General features: G+C 40.8%; 1 protein-coding gene across 1 annotated transcript in view; it reads right to left on the bottom strand.

Annotated features, from left to right (window-relative positions):
- LOC119588676 (histone deacetylase 3-like) overlaps positions 1–742 on the bottom strand; it is an 11,536-nt gene extending 10,794 nt beyond the window's left edge. The window contains exon 1 of the mRNA XM_037937312.1: positions 654–742. Coding sequence (XP_037793240.1) covers positions 654–711 — 58 coding nt within the window. The 5' untranslated portion in view covers positions 712–742. The remainder of the gene's footprint in view (positions 1–653) is intronic.
- Positions 743–799: the final 57 nt, after the last annotated feature.

Here is a 799-nt window from a genome sequence, read left to right on the forward strand (position 1 = left end):
TAATGAAATATTATTATGGCTCAATAATGATGTATATATGTTCTAATTAAGTGTAAACTTTGAAATGTGGCATCAGTACAAATCACATATAAAATCACTAAGAACAGTCTTAGACATTTCATGAATCCCATCCCAGGTAGTTAATAACATTAGGAAAAACATGGTCTATTGATAATTGAGTTTACCACTAATTAATATCCAGCTCTAATTACTTTGCTGATGTACACTACCAAAAAAATCACCAAAATCCCCAACAGCCTTGGCTTCTCCAACACATTACATCGACCTCTGACGTTTCTGTGACATGTGTCGGCTTGTCGGCGTCCGTCTCCCCCAGCCTAGGGCTCAAACCTAGCGACGATTAACCCATTTTTATCTTTATACATAACCCTCATTCATACACTTCACGTTTTACCATTGCTCCGGATTCCGATAAGCACTTAGATTCCTCCTCCAGAATAAGATTGGTAATAAATAGCGTACGAACTGGATATCACGAAATGCTGAAGACTAGGCTGGGACTTCGCGGGAGAACCGACTTCGCGCGACGTTCTCTCCCTTCCTTTCCTTCTTGCTTCACCATTTCACTGATTTACCGACACATCCAGATCGCCTTGATCTTCATAAACCTCTCTTTCGAGATAAAACCTCACCATAGTGAAAATTCCCGACGTCAGGATCATAGAAATAAGCGACCGTCTTGCCACCCATGTTTGTTTACATTAGACAAAGGACAAACGCTGAGCGTGTGAGGAGGGAGAGGAGGTGTTTCACTAATCTTAGATGTACTTATTTTGCG

Source organism: Penaeus monodon, chromosome 24 (genome assembly GCF_015228065.2).
Source record: "Penaeus monodon isolate SGIC_2016 chromosome 24, NSTDA_Pmon_1, whole genome shotgun sequence".
NCBI classification, from domain to species: domain Eukaryota; kingdom Metazoa; phylum Arthropoda; class Malacostraca; order Decapoda; family Penaeidae; genus Penaeus; species Penaeus monodon.